Source organism: Manacus vitellinus, unplaced genomic scaffold (assembly GCF_001715985.3).
Source record: "Manacus vitellinus isolate BGI_N305 unplaced genomic scaffold, ASM171598v3 scaffold_47_pilon, whole genome shotgun sequence".
Lineage (NCBI taxonomy): Eukaryota > Metazoa > Chordata > Aves > Passeriformes > Pipridae > Manacus > Manacus vitellinus.
The window spans coordinates 3,722,068-3,738,112 of NW_021940585.1; the positions used below are offsets into that span (position 1 = coordinate 3,722,068).

Consider the following 16,045-nt stretch of genomic DNA (forward strand, 5'->3'; position numbering starts at 1 on the left):
TTCTTCAACCAGCTCCACCCCTTCCCATGAAAGCCCCAGCAGCTGGAGCTCAGCAGGGTGTGAGGCCCCAGGGAGCATCACTCAGAGCCAAACACCCAGGGCCACAGAATCAGTAAGTGGCTTGGCTGAAGGAACCTTAAACCTCATTTTGTCCCACCCCCTGCCATGGGCAGGGACACCTTCCACTAGACCAGGTTGCTCCAAGCCCCATCCAACCTGGCCTTGATGAAAACTCAGATGCCCTTCAGCTCACTGCAAGCTGTTCCTGAATCCAGCTCTTGCTGGTGGGTCCTTTTCCAGCACCAGTTTTTGGTAGAAGTTGTCACCACTTGCTCCTTTGGCTCCACAGCTTCATCCAGGCTGGAGTCACCATCAAGTTGGTGATGGACTTTTTACCCCAGGTTGTGCTTCTTGCAGGTATTTGTTTGTTCTACCAAATCTGACAGGGTTTTGCCTGAACAATTTACCACATCCCTACCCTGAGTGGGGTATATTAATATTACCTTGCTGAAGTTCACCTGAAGTTCACCTGGTTTAGTTCCTTCTCTGCAGAACACAACAGGAGGCTGCATGAGCAGAGACTTGCTCACAACAGGCACTGACATCTACAAAATATTTACAGGAATCCAGTTAATCACAAACACAAACATAGGCTTCCCGGATTTCTATTTTTCCAAATGGCCCAGAACAAGCCAGTCTGTGAGCCCAAACATCAGCAGGTCCCCCAGGGGCACACAGGAGGTCTTTCAGCATCTGCACAGGGTGTTGTGGGCATCAGCCACACAAAAAAACCACCTCCTGCTCTGGCAGCTGCTGAACAACCCTGAGACCTCCTCAACCCACAGCTTGGAGTGGCATAAACAGGATAAAAGGAGTTTTGGTCCCTTTAGGACCAGCTGGTTTCCAGCTGGAAATCAGAGTCACACCAGTTGCTCCTCTTGATGTCTTTTTTTCTCCTAAAAAAAGAGATGTGCTTTAAAAACAAACATTCCTGCCTTAACAGCTCAATAAAAACCCTGAATATCTGAATTCCAATAGCTCCAATAAAAACACCCTTAATGATGAGGGAAGGGGAACAGCACCAGGGTGTAAGATTCCCCATTTTCAACTCAAATCCCAAAGCCCAGGGACACCTGCCCGTCCCTGCAGACCCTCTTTCTCCAAACATATTCCAGAGACTCCCTGAATTCACCACTGTATCAGAAAACCAGCACACTGTGAGCAGTTAAAGCAAACAATGGAAAAGAACAGAGGAAATGATCTGTGTTTTTTTTAAATCTCTTTATTGTAAATAGAGGCTGATGGCTCTTTATGCCCAAGTGCACAGAGTACACAACATACAGCACAAGCTGACATACACTGCAGCTTTTTAAACCTAAAAAAAAGCCACATTAGAAGGCAGCAGAGCAGGGAAGTTTACAAGCAGATGGGTGACATCCACATCAGCAAACACTAAATAGAGAGGCAGCCTGCCAACAGTGCTCAGGGACCGAGGAGCAGCGGGGACAGGGGGAGGTGGCACCGGCAGTGCCCCCCCAGCACCTTCCAGAGGGGCACAGGGTGAGGGTTGGGGACATCTCCCCAGGCCAGGTGGGTCCTGGCCATGCTGCTGATGATGCCTCTCATCCCACAGCTGCTCCTTGCCCACCTGGCACCAGGGCCAGGCTTCCCCACCATCACCCGCTGCCGGGAAGGGGATGCTTGGCAGAGGTGGCAGCTCCAAGGTCACAGCCAGTGTACACAAATAAGCTACCCAGGCTGGGTTTAAGCATTTTTTTTGCCCATTTTCCAGCTTTCCCCACTGCTGGCAGAAGAGATGGAGCAGGTTTTTTGCCAGAGTGATCGTTTTTCTCTGCAGTGACCCATTAGTCCCACGGGTGGCCCCGCCACTGCTCACTGAAGGTGACAGCAGCCACCACCACCAAACACATGGGCAGAAAAATCACAGGGTTGCAGAAAACACCCCCCTCATGGTAAAATGCTCTCCAAGGTGCCAGGCCAACATTCACACCTCCAAACCCACCACACCTCCACCTGCCCAGCCCACGACACCAGCTCTGCTCCCCCCTGACAGCACAGGCTGCTGCTAAATCCTGTTCAATCAAAAGTATCGAAAAAAAACCCCAACCCCATTGTGCAATTGTTGTTTGTCTGGGGTATTTGCACGCCCAGTGCCAAGGAAATCAGGTGATTTCAAGGAAATACCTGGCACAGGCACCTGCCAGGAGACATGTGGGCTCACTGGCATCACCCTGGCCCTGCACTCAGGGCTCAGCAGGACCTGGCACAGTGGGTATAATTCAACCTCAGGGCAATGATCTGACCACAAATCTGCTGCTGCTCTGCTCTGGACACCTGTGTTTTAAAAACACACGCCTTTTAAAGGCTAAAATGCAGGAGGAAAAGGCTCAAGTCAGGCTTTAATTAAAGCACCGAGGCACAAACACTGCTGTGAGCAGGGAAGGATTGAAGCTCCATCCCATGGCCAAAACAAGGACCCACTCCATGGGAATAAGGGACCCCCACAGCCACTGATCCAAACTGATTTTTTAGCAGTTAACCCTGATTTTTTAGCAGTGATTAAAAAAACACAAAAAGCCACAACCACCAACACACAAACAGCGACATTCACAAATCCCAGCGGGTAAAAATATATATTTTTGTCTCCTTACAATCATTAACTACTCGATGACAACGAACATAATCAACTCTTTAACAAGTTATCACAGCATGTTGTGCGTAAACACCCTACAGTACATTTTCTACCCCTTTTTCTTTTTTTCCCCACACAGAGCAGGAGGTTTTTTGGTGGGAGCTGCCAGCCCAACTCGGGCGGGTTTGTGCGTTCAGAGCGTGACAGCAAAAAAACTATCACAGACAGGCTCTAAATCTCTTCCTTCAACATTTTTATTTTTTTTTCTAGCTTATTCCTAAGCACGAAAACGTTTAAAACCCAAGGCTGGATGGCTGAAGCAAACCTGCCCCCTGGGGGGGAAAAGCCTGAGGAGCAAAACCACTAAAATTCAATTTCTCGCCACCAAATTTCCTCTCCCTGTGGCACAGTTGCTTTAGATTATGATGTGCTTCTGCTCCTCAGGAATCCTAAGGGGTCAGGATTAGTGCCTTGGTCTTCTCTAACTCAGTTTTATCAAATTAAAGCTCTGGGAATGCTTAAAACAACCAGGTTTGAGCTCAAAATGCTCAGGTATGCCTCAGGTTTCGGGGCTGCTGAGCTCCTCCACAGCCAGGGCACAGACTTCCCTAACTATGGGTATATCCAGCATTTATTTACACATTTAAAATAAGCAACTTCTGGGTCTCAGAACTGCTCGGATAAATCCTGGAGTCAACTGGAAACAGCAGGTCCAGAACAGCCTCCTGCTCTGTACCCAAACACTCCTTTCTTCATCCAACCTGAGGGTTTTGCCCTTATGGCAAGAACAGCTGGCGTGGGGTAAAATGGGAGTTTGGCAAAATGGAAGTCAAGGCTTGAGGGAGAAAACTATAAATTTGGGGGTTGAGGGGGATTTAAGTCAGACACAGACAGACACAGCTGCACCACGTGTGCTCCAAACACTAAAAAAACCAGCTTAAAATGTGAAAGGCAGCATTAGACATGGGTAACATTCACAGCTGATTCACAAGCAAGCTAAAAGCTTGTTGTGGGCCTAAAATTTGGTATATTAAAAAGCCAACTGGTAAAAATCTTGTGCTTCCTGCAAACCCTGCTCAAGGGCTCCACTGTTCCCAGTCACTAAGCAGAGCCATGTTTTAGGGGTTAAGGGATAAACCATCCACAAAATGCAGGAAAAATGAGAGAGAAGATGAGTTTTAGGTCAGGATGCAAACCTAAAGTAGGGCTTGAGGTGGGATTTAAAAGCACTGGTAGCTGTGCTGCTTCCAGAGAAGGACAAGGAGGTTTTACTCCCATCTGTCCCTCACAGGAGGCATCCCGTGGGATGTGCTGACCTGGAAATGGGATGTGCTCTGTGTTACATCCCAAGAAAAAGCCTTCCCAAGCAAAGGAACAGGCTCAGACTGGGGGGACACACATCAGCAGTTCTGGAAGCAAAGTTAAACTGGAGCTCTTTGGGTGGCTGAACGACACAATAATTGTGCTTGAACTTGGAAATAACTTGGAAATGGTAACAGATAAATAAAAACTCGGGGATTTTGTCTGGTAGTGCCTTTTCCAAAGAAAAGCTGCCTCAGCCAGTAAGAACATGACTCTTTTGTCATCACACTGTGGTTAGTTTTGGCATCTAACCAGGAGGAAAAATCCCAAAAGCCCAGGGATACGTTGGCTCATTAAAAGCAGCTTGAAAAAGCTCCATAAATGAATTTTCTCCAATCTCATGGACAGACATTCCAGCATTTGGAAAGAAAAGACACAGGCAAAAAGACACACTCTAAAAACTCTAAAAACTCAGTTCAAGGCGAGAACTGGCCGAAGGGGCTCACTGTGCTCCGGGGATGCTCCAGTCCCAGGGCTCCTCCTGGCCATGGAATTCCCAGCAGGATCCAAGGGGAAAGCATGAACCTCTACACTGTTAAACGGGTCATTCTCTGCAAAGAAAAGATAAAGAGCTGAGGTCACACCAAGGAAGGCAGGAGATGGTAAAGCAGGTGACAGCTCAGCTCAGCGCTGGGGATAGACGGACACACTGACAGGAGGATCCAACCAGCTCCAGGGAATTGCTCTATGTGACAGGAACCACCTGAGCATTGACTTATTTACTCCCAGCCAAACACACAACGAGCTGTTTCACACTTTGCATCACCCTTTATCCTCTTGCCAAGCCCCCCATCACAGCCTGAGATCACACAAGCTCAGTGGGGAACCTCAGGAGTAATGAAGCAGCTTGGTTACTCACTTTTATTTACCTTCTCCATAGGAAAACACACTTCCAGAACAACACCAGAACCATTACAGCAATCATTTTGCATATTAACCACAATAAATACTTATAGTTTTGATAAAATTTCTTCCACTGCCTCATTCAGGGTCCAACAGGCAGCAGGAACACACTCAGGTCAGCACAAATCACAGCCTGGATTTCCCACAGCTGCCCTTCATGCAATGTCTCAGGGCACAGAAAATCCTCACAGGGCTCAAGTGCCTGCTCAGCTGCAGCACTTTGGGACTGCAAACCCATGTGTGAATCAGCATCTGCAATTTGTCATTACCTGACCAGCTCTGTTTTGCAATAAAGAAAAAAAAAAATAGCACAGCTTTGGAGGCATTTTGCTGACAATTAACACAAGGCATCAACACTTAAAATCCACCAGGCAGGAAATCCAGACCCTACATATTTTCTATTTACAACTGAAAAAAAATAAAATAAAATAAATTATAGAAACCCAGAATGGTTTGGGTTGGAAGGGACCTTAAAAATCATCTCATTCCAACCCCCTGTCATGGGCAGGGACATCTTCCACTAGACCAGGTTGCTCCAAGCCCTGTCCAACACTTCCAGGGATGGGGCAGCCTCAGCTTCTCTGGGCATGGCTTGTGTGCCATAATATGTTTGTAAATACCAATGAGAGAGAGAGACAGAACAGCCACATTGAGAAAACTGTTGGACGAGTTTCACTTCAAGGGCAAAATGCAAATAAAACAAAAAGATATATATCCAAACAGCCAAATTAATCCCAGCAGGAGTTTCTCAGGTGCAGAGGCAGAGGCTGAGCCTTCCTCACCTGGCAGAGAGGGGCCAAATCCTCTGGCCCCTCTCCATGGGGACCACCCTGCCAGGGTGGAACAGGAAGGAGAAAATCCCCTCCCAGACTGGAATCCTCTCTCAACCCTGATATCTAGAAACTGAGCCAGCTACTGCTTTACTTTCTTGCCCTAATCCCAGCTCTCCCTTTGACACCACAGCACCAGGAGCAAGAGGATCTTCCCAAAAGCCCCCCAGACCACATTCCAGTGCCTCCTGTGAAATCCCTACAACCAGCACCACACCCAGGCAGAGGGGAGACACATGTGGGACCCTGCACTGCTCCCCTGGCTCAGCCCAGCAGCACCACTGGAGCCATCCCATGCCCTGGCCCAGGGATGGAACAAGCTCTGGCTCAAACACCCACCAAAAGCACCAATAAACCCAGTTGGAGCCCCTGGATCAGTGGGCTCAGCAGGGCAATATATTCCTCCCCCACTGTTGTCCCCCTTAAAGGCAGATTTTGTACAGCAAAAAATTCCCTTCTGCTCCCTGCATTTGCCTTTGCCCAAAGTGGTTTCCATGCAACATTAATCAAGAGAAATCCTACTTACTAACCCAAAAGAGAGCACACACAAGCTGCTTTCAGTGGTTCTCAGGGGGAAGCATTTCCCACTGGAGGCTGCAAAGGAAAGAGAGAAGCACAGGAGAGCTCACAGTGCATTTTAAAGGAGATTTAAAGAGTAAAAGCAGCAAAGCAAATGAGGGAAGAAGTGAAGCATCCCCAAAATTTCATGTTAGCCCAGGGCAGGCTTGTATCACAGCAGGAGCTGATACAAGGCATGGACAATGTGCTGCAGCACCTGGACACCTCCTCACTCCACTGCTCATCCCAAGGGCTCCATTCAGGCAAGAGATCCCAGGACAGCACAATCCCTACAGCCCTCACAGCCCCAGAACCCAGGGCTGACTAAATACTCCTCCATCCCAGAGCTGTCAGGGCTTCCAGATCACAACTGCAACCTGGGAGAAGTTGGGCTGGGGATCCCCAGCCTGGGACTGCCCAGCTGGAAACACCCCCAAATTCAGACCATGAGCTGTCTGGGTCCTCTCCAGCCCAGGCTCCTCATCCACACCTGCTGTGGGACAAACCCACCCCAACACAAAGCCCACTTCCCACTGGAGCCCTGGGATTTTAGGGATGCCCATGTCAAGCCTCACCAAGTATGAAAACACTGATGTTGTATCACCCCTTCTTTTACTCCCTGGGCTCTTACTCTGCTAACAGGGAGGAGAACAAGAAGCTGGGCTCACTGAAGAGCTTGGAAAACTCCAACCTCAAAAATATCCAGGAGTATTTTATAACCTCAAACTGCTGCAATTTGGGCACCCAAAGGGCCCAGACTTTGCTCAAGAGGCTGCTGACGTTGGGATCTGCAGGGAAATGGGCACCAATAAAATCCCAGAGGCAAAGATTTCCTACCAAGTGGCTCTGGGGCTGGAGCAACACTTGGCTGAAGTAAAAAAAAAATCAGGACAAAGAGGGTATTTGTAACTCCTTCCAATCAGGTTTTAGCCAGAAAGCAAGATCCTACCCAGAATTAACCACCCTGTGGCACTGAGGGAAACTTGCCTGCACAGAGCCTGATTCTGAAAGCCTGGGGCACCAGAATTTTAGTTTCATGGAGGGAGGGGGATGTTCACATTTTAGTGGGAGTTGTTTTTTGTGATTTTTTTTGTGAAGGGAGTCCAATCCAGGATGATTTCCATGCAGAGACAGCGCTCAACACCCCGGGAACGGTCTGGACTTCAGAGAGGACCACGCACAGCCCGGATGGTGGTGGGGAGGGGGAGCACAGGGAAGGTACCACCTGGACACTGACTTCCAGCTGCAGCTGGTCAGCCCCATCTCGAGCTTCCAGGGATGGGAGAGGCCCCAGCAGGTCGAGAGGTTTGCTCCCAAGGCTGTGGTGCCGCGGGCGCTCTACCGTGTCCGCGCTGGCCCGCGGGGTAAAGCTGTTCCTCCTCATCCTGACAGGGCTCTGGCTGCTGGGGAGCTCCCTCTGAGGATCCCAGATGGAAGGAATCACACAAGGAATGAAAAGGGGGGAACCACAGTTTAAAAGCACATCACACACCTCCGGCATCCCCGCCCCAAATCTCTGGTCAGTGGGGCAGTGGCTCGGTGACCCCACTCCGGGTTGTGCCTCCCCCAGCTGAGCACCAGTGTTGGAAACAACTAAATCCGGCTTGGAGACAACTGGAAAGTGCTTTTTTTTTAGCAGTTTTACTTCCTTTTGGCATTTTTGTTTTGCTTAGGTGGCTCTGTCTGGGTTTGTTTGGGTTTGGGGGATTTATTTATTTATTTATCGATCAATTTAAAGGAAGGGCAAAAAAAAAAATAAGCAAATAGAAGCCTCTCCCTTCACTGTGTTTCTTTTCCCCCAAAGCAGAAGTGATGCCCAAGCAAAGCAAAGAACAGAAATAACCTCCAAGTTTTCCAATTATTTCAACTCAGGGATCACACACGAGTTGCAAAAGTGATAAATCCCAGAGTGGTTTGGGTTGGAAGGACCTTCCAACATCATCTAGTCCTGTCCCCTGCCATGAGCAGGGACAGTGCCCAACTGGAAACCACCAGCACGGGACCAGTCACAGAAATCTTGCTGAGTATCCTTATTTTTAGCATTTGCACTCAGCTGGACTGAGCTCCACAAACCCTCCAGCCACAGCTGCAGGTTCCCAGTTTCTCCACTCCCTCGGCATCAGGGACAAAAAAATAACCATATCCCAGGCAATCAGCCCAATAGCTCTTTATAAAATACAACAAGTGGCAGCTAAAAGCCTAAATATACCAAAACCCCTTGAAATGTGATGTATTTAGATCCCCTGTGAACCAGCCCAGCAGAGCTGGTTTGTGCTCTTTAATTGGGGGAGCTAATTAGAGGTAATGACTGAGGCATTCCCTGACAGACCAGTCCCTCTGCAAAAGAGGGTTTGCAAAAGCAAGAACCTAAAATAGCAGCAACTTTCATGGATTTAACAAGTTCCATACTTTGCTGAACAAGGTAGATGGTCAAACAGTTATTTAAGTAATGGGAGAGGATTTCAGAGAGAGAAAACCCATCAAGACAAGGAGAAAAATCCACTTTAAACCTTTTGGCAAGTCTTTTTGAAATCATCACAATTAATATGAACAAGCACCACCAACAAACACCTCATTGAAAACTGAGAACGAGACCTGGAATTTAAAAATCTATGTCCTAAGTTTGTCCATTCTGCTTCCTACAATAGCTCTGGAAAAATCTCCCCCCCTGGCTTGGGAAGCATATTAATTCTGCCTACAATTAATTCTGCTTTTGGGGGTTATTATGAAGTGAGTCTTTCTGCTCACTGAAAGCCCATCAACCATTTCTAGCAGGTGCTTAGGAGTCTCAGTTCAGTGATTTATTTTTGCAAAAGGTGTAAAAAGCCAGCTGTGTGCACCAAGACTTACTGAGTTCAGGGAGGGTTTGTCACGGTGGGTGTTCACTGCTTCCACATTCAGGGTTATGGTCTCCACTTTACAACCTTTACCAAAAAGGAAGAGGAGTTTTTATGAGTAATTTACTAAATAAGCAATTTTTTTTTTTTTTAATATTGAAAACAGCATGGAAAGTGAGCAGGAATAAATTTATTGTTTTAAAGTAAACCAGCTCATAAATAAATACACGGTTCACCCTATGAACAGAATTTTACAGAATTAACTACTCTGTGGCTTTGACTGTGAGAGCACAGCCCTGGGTTATTTGGGCTACAGGTCTGAACAGAAAAGCCATTTTTACTGACTGCACCCCAAATCTGGAGGCACAAACAGCCTCCCTCATCCACAGGGAAAACCCACAACTACCACTTGTTTACAAGAGAGGCCAGGGGAGAACACCCTTCACCCCCACATCTCCCTCCCCACTGTTCCCCCAACACCCCCATGCCCCAGAACCCTTTCATATGTTAACCTTTTATATGTTAACCAGGTAATAACCTGTTTATAATTCCCTTTTACAGCATGGCCAGGTGCTGCCACACAGGGACACAGCCCTGCCCATCAGATCCACACACACAAACCAGGGGAAAAAATGAAAATAAAGCCAGTATTTACCGTAGGCAACAGGAGTGAGCTTGAGGATGGTGTGGAGGGGGCAGCGCAGGTAGGGCAGCTCATCTAGGACAGAGAAGGTGTTTTGGGGTCACCTGTGCCCAGGCAGGTGATGCCACAGCCCCCCTGTCCCCTCCCCAGCCCCACAGCAGCAGGATGGGACCGGCCCTGGTCTGGTTGAGGGTGTCCCTGCTCCTCACAGAGGGGTTGGACCAGACCCTTTTAAGGGTCCCTTCAACCCAAACCATTCTTTGGTTGGATGAAAAGTGTTCTGGAAGCCATCTAGGGATTAGGGAGTGTGGATGGTACCCAGACATTCACCCATCTACACCAGAGAGAGATACAGAAATAAAAAACATCATACTTGGAAATACCACTGTAGCCCAGTCTGGCAAAGTACAGCCATCCTTGAGGCCCAGCTGGCTCAGGATCCTCCAATAATTGGCAGGTTAAGGATCGAACTCAATGATCTAAAAGTTCTTTTCCAACCTAAACAATTCCCTGATTTCACTTCCAGCCAGAGGAAACCTCTCCAGCAGCACAGGGGTGGGAAATCACCACAGCAAGAGCTGCCAGGGACCCACAGGAGCTTCATTTGAAACTGGTTTAAAAGTTTATAAACCTTATTAGAAGCTTATCCACCTCATTAAAAAGTTTTATTGAGCTCTAGTGCCACTCACTGGAGCTTCATAAAGGAGCTTGAAGCAGACTGGAAGTAACCTCCAGGTGTGTGTGCCATGCAAGGGATCAGCATTTCCTCCTGCCAACCCTTCCAGGCTACTGAGCCATCACAAAAAACTTTACATTAAAAAAAAAAAATAGTCCCCTACACATTCTGTGAGTGCTACTGCTGAAAACAGCTCCAGAACCAACAGCAGAAAAAAAAAATCTGCATTTCTCCCACCACTGCACTGCTGAAATGCAATGGTTAAAGCATTTCTGAAACATTTGCTTTCCTTCTTTTTTTAAGCAGTTCATCCCTTGTGGAAAAAAAAAAAAAGAAATCAAACCAGCAATTACAAGCCACCCTCCCAAAAACCCTGTGAAGGAAGCAGTGAGAGAAGCCAGCCCCCAGAATCATTCATTTATTTTTGTACCTGCACTCTTGTCAAGAAAATAAGCCACCAGGCACCTCATAACTGCCTGGTGGGAGATAACGAGGACGTTGCCTTGTCGTTCCAGCTCCATAATTACTGGCTCCAGGCGTTGGACCAAGTCCTGGTAGGACTGGAAAAGAAACCAGGAATTCTTCAAGGGGGGTTTTGTAAACAGAGGGTTAGAGCAGAAGTGGCAATTAGCAGTGTCACTTTCGGGAAAATATCAGTTAAGGTATCAACTGGATGATAAAGTATCAACTGAATGGTAAATATAGTTTAAAAGAAAAAACAAACAAACAGGAGAAGGTGAAACTTAGTGTCAGAGCCCTCAGACTGTGGGAGCATTCAGATTATTGGTAACTCAAGGAGTGAAGTAAGAAAAAAACCCAAATAAAATAGCAAATGATTCATTTAAGCAGGTTGTGAAGTAAACCCAGAAACTCCAGACCACAACCACAATCATTTCCTTCCCCAGATGGTTTTTCAGTGACAATTCAGGCCTTGGCCAAACCCCTTCTGTGTCCAAGGGGAGCATCCCAGGACTCAGCAAGCAGCCCAATTAATTGACTGGAAGCATCATCTGCACACCCCAGCGTGGATATCAATAAACCTTCCCTCAAAAAGAGAGCTAGGCATCCTAATGCTTTCGGTTTCTCACGTAAATATCGGCAGAAAAAGTTAAAATTGAGTCAAATCTTTCAATTCCACACATGTGTTTGTTTTACTGTACTGTGTATTATTGTTATTTCTCAAAGGTTTTCACCTCGCCTCCAGGATAGCGATAAAGATATTTCTCTTGATCCCTCATTGCAAACTCTTCTGGATACTTGGCTTCGATTTCTGCATAGGTCATCTCTTCACAGACCCCCTGAGGGAAGACAAACTTGTTACCACAAACCTCACTTCAATAGAGGTCCAACGACCCAAGAGGAAGGAAGGAGAAGCAGGAGGCTGAGATCAGGGATCCTTTTGTGTGATGGAAATGTCAGGTGTTGCATCAGACACAGCCCTGCTCTCAGTCTGTGTGCCAGGGTGGTTTGAAGAGGACGGGTTTTGGTTTTACCTCAAAACCCACGTTTGCCAGGGATGGAAATGAGCCTTTACTTCCACAGCAACAACCCTGCAATTTCCTGAGAGAACCAGAGTGGGAGCAGCAACCTTTGCCCACCCAGCAGGGTGTGACAGATGCCTCGGATGTTCAGTGTTATTTTCTTCCCCCACACCACCTGGAACATCCCCAGCAAGGTCTGGCAGCTCCAAACACTGTCAGCCCTGCACCAAACTCATCCCAAACCTCATCACCATGGCTGGGGTCCATGATATATAAATAAATAAGCAGAAAACAGGTGATTTTATCATGATTAATTTGGGTTTTTAAACATTATTTTCCACCTAGAAAAGCTAAAGGGATTGACCAGCACTTCACTCACAGCATCAAAACCATCCCAAACCTCATCACGACAGCTGGGGTCCATGATATATAAATAAATAAGCAGAAAACAGGTGATTTTATCATGATTAATTTGGGGTTTTTACATTATTTTCCACCTAGAAAAGCTAAAGGGATTGACCAGCACTTCACTCACAGCATCAAAATCATCCCAAACCTCATCACGAGGGCTGGGGTCCAACAGAAAACAGGTGATTTTATCACGATTAATTTGGTTTTTTAAACGTTATTTTCCACCTAGAAAAGCCCAAGGGATTGCCCAGCACTTCACTCACAGCATCAATCTCGTTGAGAATCTTCCACTGCTCGTACAGGACCCCCAGGGACTCGGCCGTCTGGATCGTCCTCTTCAGCTGGCTCGTCCACACCTTCAGATCCACAATCTCCTGCTCCTCGATGAACTTCTTCAGCGCTTGGGAAAACTGGGAGAAGCAGAAGGCTCAGGGGAGGTCAGGAGGGAGGGCAGGGTAGTTAAAAGCATCAATTCAAGGGCCCGTGGCGGTCGCGGCAAGATCCGGCTGCCCCGCGCCGGGGGGGACGCAGGGCCCGGCCCTGACCCTGCTCACACAACACAGACACAGCAGCCAGGTGCTGCCAGGCACGTACCTGCTTCCCACGAGGTGACAGACCAGAATCCCCACCAATCTTGCCAACAAGGTTATATTCACTCTCACCATGTCGGCAAAGGTAGATGGTGCGTGGCTGGACATGAATGTTCATTAGGTAATAGACGATTTTACTCTGGATGTAATCCTGGACTCTGTTTACTAGGAACCGCTGGCCCACATTGATCACTTTAATGAAGGAAAGATCTCTGGAGTCAACATAAAATAAGAACACCCACACGACTGGTTTTACAAACGAAGCACGTGCCACCTGCGGGTGTAACCCAGCTATTTGTGCTCTAGGAAAGGCACCAGCACTGCCCCTGGTCATGCCAGCAGACAGGAGAGACGCTGAACTGCTGGGCTTCAAAATGCTTCCCTGTGAGGGTGGTGGGGCCCTGGCACAGGTTGCCCAGAGAAGCTGTGGCTGCCCCATCCCTGGAAGTGTTTAAGGCCAGATTGGACAGGGCTCGGAGCAACCTGGGATAGGGGAAGGTGATCTTTAAGGTGCCTTGCAACCCAAAGCTTTCTGTGATTCTGCGATCCCACTAGAGAAAAAATCCTTTCAAATCACTCGGGACCGGTGATATCACCTTCACAGAGTCACACTTTGGGAGAGCAGAGGCTCCAGCAGACACACTGGAGTGTCCTGAGCCACAGACAGCAAGGCAGCTCGTGTGCCCGAGCACAAAATGCAGCCCAGGGATTTCCTTACTTGTCATCAGCATCGGGATCCAGAGGCTGGTAGGTGACCTTGTAGCACTCTATCCTCTTCAGGAAATCGTCCATCACGTTCTCTCGGTGTCTCTCTGGGTAGTCGGGGCTGGAAACTTTCACCTCCTGGTCAACACACAGTGTGGCTTTGTGAGAGCAAAGCAAACTCAAGAGGGAACAAAAGCAACGCTGAATAAGGTTATTCTTCTCTTTTGCAACAAATCCACATTGTTTGACGCTGCCCTGAGGAAAAACCTGCTCCTGGAGAGGAAACAAAGGGACTCTGAAGGCACTGAAGTGCTTGGCCCTGGCAGACACACTGTGAGCTTTGCCCTCCCTCACCAACACATAACACTTCAAGGTCAAACATTCCTCAGCTTCATTTGATTTCCACATTCTCACATAACGGCTCCTTTAGCTTTTTATAAACCTGCAAACCCCAGCTGCCTGTTCCCAAGGTGACATGGAAGAGCGAGGCATTTGCAGACAATCCCCCTAAGCCACCGGAGCCCATGACCTTGCACTGAGTTCCCACAGCAGCTGAGCCTGGAAAAGGCAGCACGCACCAGGATATTGGCAGCAATGACCTCCGGATCATCACAGACAGACTCCACAAAAAACACCTAGGGAGAAGGCAGGGAAGCACATTTCAGAGAGGCAAGAACACCACTCCACTCGAGAGCTGCTGCCCCGGGGAGCCACAGTGTCCCTGGGTGCAGCAACCACAAATCAAACACAGGAGCACCACCTTGAAAGCATTTTCCTTAGCAAAATTTAAGATCAGGTCCCGTCGCTCTCGAGTTGTGTTGGTGGCATCAAACACCTGTCAGAAAACGAGTAGCAATAAGCAAATTTAAATAAGACTTTTAAACCAGCCCCAAGTCAGGTCCCCAAACACCCCAAGCAGCTTTGAACTACTCCAGTGGAAAACTCTGTTTGGTGCAGAGGAATCTTACAGCTATTTGCCCGCACTCCTCCAGCAGATAAGCCTTCACATCTTCCAGAGCCACCAAGGCACATTGTCTGTGGGACAGAAACAGGGATTGTCAGAGCTCATGGAAAGCATTCCCACAGCAAAGCCTCTGAACCACCAGGGAGGGATTTAAACGCCTCTCTCCCACCCCTGCACCTTCCCAAGAGGCCCAGAGGTCACAAGGCACCTGCATCTAGAACCTGCTCCATCACCTGACACTCGCAGCCCAAAGTGAACAACAACCCTCCCACGCACATCCCCTCTGGCAGGATCCCTGTGCCGTTCCCTCCTGCTTCCACAGGCACCAAATGTTATTCTGTGCTCCTCAAACACAGAGCCTGCCAAGACCTGAGTGTCCCCAGCCCAGCCCAGCCCCCAAACCAACTCACTTGCGGATTTCCATGGCTTCCTTGTTGTCGTGCCTGAAGAAGTCGTAGGACTTGTAGGACTTCACCGCCTCGCGCCGGTACACCCCTAAATTAAACACTTTACACACAACAGAAGAGGAGGAGGGCATAAGGCTGATGGAATTTCACTGACATCTCCCAGCAAGGGGTAAAAAAACATTCTCACACACACACACACCTTTGGTGGGCACCCCGATCCAGTTGAGGTAGCGGGTGAGCTTCTTGGACATGTAGGTCTTGCCACGGGCGGGGAGCCCGATCATCACGATCAGGGTCGGGGAGTTGGTCATGTAGGAAGCCCATGCTGCAAAAATAAAACAAAAAACCACCCCAAAACAGCAGCATCAGCGGCACCGCAGAGCAAAAAGCGACACCCGACCCAAAGCCGCCCCATCTCCGGATGGACAAACCACCTCCGTGCATCTCCTAACGGGCTCTCGCGCATCCCATAATGAGCCCGTGCTGTGTCCTCGCGGCTAATTAAGCGCTGTGACCACTCTGTGGTCTCCCAGGTGTTCGCTAATGAGGCGGACCAGGAACACCGGTGCCTAATGGGGCTAAAACGCGGCTTTTAGCGCTAAAAGTATTTACCGACCGGGGCAGGAGCCGCCAAGGGCGAAAGAAAGATGTTTTTAAAAAGATGTTTTTAACAAACCGGTCACGTTCTCTCAGCAAACAGCCAGGGCAGGCTCCGAAAATGCCCGGGGAGAGGCAAGCTGGGGGGAAAAGCAGGGGATGGGGATGGATAGAGTATCCAGGAGGCTGAAGAGAAGGAGGATGGGGGCGAGCGGGGCAAGGTGACCCCGAGGAGGAGGGAGACAGGGCGGGCAGGGTCCGGGCACCCCCGGTGCGGGTCCCGCGCGGGAGGAACACGCGTTTTCGGGAAGGCGCGCGGTTCCCTCCGCGGTGCGCGCAGCGTTCCGCGCACACACACAGAACCCCCGCCCGATATTTAATTGCCTTAAGGACACGAAGCCGCATCCCTGCATCCCTCTGTCCCTCCA

At 48.7% G+C, this 16,045-nt stretch overlaps 1 protein-coding gene across 6 annotated transcripts; it reads right to left on the reverse strand.

Moving 5' to 3' along the window:
* Positions 1 to 1,264: 1,264 nt before the first annotated feature.
* On the reverse strand, positions 1,265 to 15,482 carry PFKFB2 (6-phosphofructo-2-kinase/fructose-2,6-biphosphatase 2). 6 transcript variants are annotated; one of them, XM_018079788.2, is made up of 16 exons: positions 15,452 to 15,482; positions 15,220 to 15,345; positions 15,024 to 15,120; positions 14,618 to 14,684; positions 14,410 to 14,484; positions 14,228 to 14,284; positions 13,663 to 13,787; positions 12,949 to 13,156; positions 12,618 to 12,764; positions 11,656 to 11,760; positions 10,893 to 11,022; positions 9,799 to 9,861; positions 9,157 to 9,230; positions 7,649 to 7,723; positions 6,279 to 6,342; positions 1,265 to 4,566 (listed from the first exon to the last, which is right to left on the reverse strand). In XM_018079788.2, exons 1-15 carry the CDS (start codon positions 15,462 to 15,464, stop codon positions 6,316 to 6,318), a joined length of 1,389 nt encoding a protein of 462 aa, XP_017935277.1. In that variant the 5' UTR covers positions 15,465 to 15,482; the 3' UTR covers positions 1,265 to 4,566; positions 6,279 to 6,315. The 6 variants fall into 6 exon arrangements, with proteins under 6 accessions (XP_017935277.1, XP_017935278.1, XP_017935279.1 ...); XM_018079789.2 differs by lacking the exon at positions 7,649 to 7,723; XM_018079790.2 differs by lacking the exon at positions 7,649 to 7,723 and having other exon boundaries at positions 6,275 to 6,342.
* Positions 15,483 to 16,045: the final 563 nt, after the last annotated feature.

Bases quoted from the DNA above. Each gene is read 5' to 3' on its own strand.
- PFKFB2 (XM_018079785.1), bottom strand. The intron at 15,121-15,219 runs GTGTGTGTGTGT...TTGTGTGTAAAG, and splicing joins GATCGGGGTGCCCACCAAAG to TGTTTAATTTAGGGGTGTAC. The intron at 7,724-9,156 runs GTAAGTCTTGGT...TGGGATCCTCAG, and splicing joins ACAAACCCTCCCTGAACTCA to AGGGAGCTCCCCAGCAGCCA.